At 48.6% G+C, this 2136-nt stretch overlaps 1 protein-coding gene across 1 annotated transcript; it reads left to right on the top strand.

Moving 5' to 3' along the window:
* Positions 1–941: 941 nt before the first annotated feature.
* On the top strand, positions 942–1835 carry LOC123018044 (vomeronasal type-2 receptor 26-like; the record flags this gene model as incomplete). The annotated part of the gene is made up of 1 exon (XM_044419782.1): positions 942–1835. A coding segment is annotated over one exon (894 nt), but the record flags the coding sequence as incomplete, so codon positions are not given.
* Positions 1836–2136: the final 301 nt, after the last annotated feature.

The raw sequence follows: 2136 nt of genomic DNA on the forward strand, positions 1-2136 counted from the left end.
GACAGTCAAGAGGATGGCTGACCAAAGGACCAGTCCCAGTTCCGCAGTTTCTATAGACTGTCCTGCTGCTCAACTCATTGAGGGATGGTGGTCTCTGCTGAGCAGAGGGGAGTAGACAGGGTGGCAGGTGCTGTGAACGTGCCTTGCTGGAGTGCTTGTGGCAAAAGATGTGCTGACTTGTGACTGGGGAGGCAGGGAAGGAATTCCCAGGGTGAACAGCTGGAGCTTGGAAACAGTATCAGGATGGACCCCAGTGTGACTTGCATGCACTCGTGGTGGGTGTCCAGCTAGAGTCAGCCTTAATGCATTCTGAGTGCCTGGGAGTCAAGCTGGATGAGTCTGGGGTGGGGGAGCAGCATCCCTTCCAGCCATTTATCTGTCTCTCAAAGGCTGGCTCAAGCATTGGAGTTAGATTTGGGAATCAAGTTGCGACTGGGAAATCTCAGTAGAGTTGTGCACCCTTGCTTCATATCCCCCCACTTAAGCAGGATTGCAGTGAGCTTGTCATGAGAAGGCTGTGTGCCTGGCTTGACTTAGCAATGCTTCCCTTGGGCTATTGTGATCTCCTTGAAATACTCCAGATAGTGCAGATGCAAAGGGAGGAGTCCCTGCCAGTGTCAGACATTTTCTGGTGCATACATTTATTTATGATTGCATTGCATCCTAGTCCAATTTGCAATGTGCATTCCAGCTACTTGGCAAACATGAGGATTCATCTCAGAAAATTTGTTAACATTGGAGAATAAGGGGGCCCAGCATGTAGATGCCCATCAGGAAAGCTGTTTATATTGCCTCTCACACCAAAATCATGTGCCTACCAGCAGTACTATCATTTATACTAATAGCTGTAATAAGGACAACCATAAGGAATAAAATGGACAGCAGAGACTGGAAAGGCTGTCGGGGTGCTGTTTCTCTTGCTTTTGACAGATGCAGAACATTGCCTGAAGTGTCCAGAAGATGAGCATCCAAACATGGCCCGGGACAAGTGCATCCCCAAGGTCATCACATTCCTGTCCTATGAGGAATATCTGGGGACCTTCCTCACTTGTGTGGCCATTGTCTTCTCTATAGCAACAGGAAGCATTTTGGGAATCTTCAGGAAATTCCAAGAAACCCCAGTAGTCAAGGCCAACAACAGAGACCTCTCCTACATTCTGCTTGTCTGCCTCCTGCTTTGCTTTGCATGCTCTTTCCTCTTCATTGGCCAGCCAAGAAGCATCACCTGCCTCCTCCGACAAGCAGCCTTTAGCATCATCTTCTCATTGGCCATCTCTTCTCTTCTGGCCAAAACTGTGACTGTGGTGTTGGCCTTCCTGGCCACCAAGCCAGGAAACAGGGCAAGGAACTGGTTGGGGAGGAGTTTGGCCAACTCCATTGTCACATCCTGTTCCAGCGTCCAAGTAGTTCTCTCCACTATCTGGTTGGGTACCTCTCCTCCTTTCCCTGACTCGGACAAGCACTCCCAGCCTGGGCAGATCATCCTGCAGTGCAACGAAGGCTCTGTGGCCATGTTCTATGCTGCACTCAGCTACATGGGTTTCCTGGCTGCCATCTGCTTCACAGTGGCTTTCCTGGCCAGGAAGCTGCCTGGGGCCTTCAATGAGGCCAAGCTCATCACCTTCAGCATGCTGGTCTTCTGTAGTGTCTGGGTGTCTTTTGTGCCCACCTACCTGAGCACCAGGGGCAAGTACATGGTGGCCGTGCAGGTCTTCTCCATCTTGGCCTCCAGCGCTGGGCTTCTGGGCTGCATCTTCCTCCCCAAGTGCTACATTATTCTAGCAAGGCCTGACCTGAATACCAAAGAGCATCTCATGAGGAAAAGCAAGGCATGAATTGTGTTTCATTGTTCGTCTACAGCTCAAGATACTGACAGTTGTGAAAAGCCCAAAGATCCATTTTGGGTATATGGACAGTATGGAAATGAATGAAACAGGGAACAGGGGGTCTTTTCACATTTCAGTACTTAAAAATAGAAGCTCAATTTCATACATTGGGAAGCAGCATGCATGAAGTTTTCCCCTCATAGTCTAAAGAGACTAAAAATTGGTTTTGTGTTTTTTCTTTTTATGTTTCTACTCTTTTCTGTTTTCAGTCTTTGAGATATTCCCACTATGCTTTGAATTGTCAGCAGAC

Source organism: Varanus komodoensis, unplaced genomic scaffold, assembly GCF_004798865.1.
Source record: "Varanus komodoensis strain SLA01 unplaced genomic scaffold, ASM479886v1 scaffold108, whole genome shotgun sequence".
Classification (NCBI taxonomy): domain Eukaryota; kingdom Metazoa; phylum Chordata; class Lepidosauria; order Squamata; family Varanidae; genus Varanus; species Varanus komodoensis.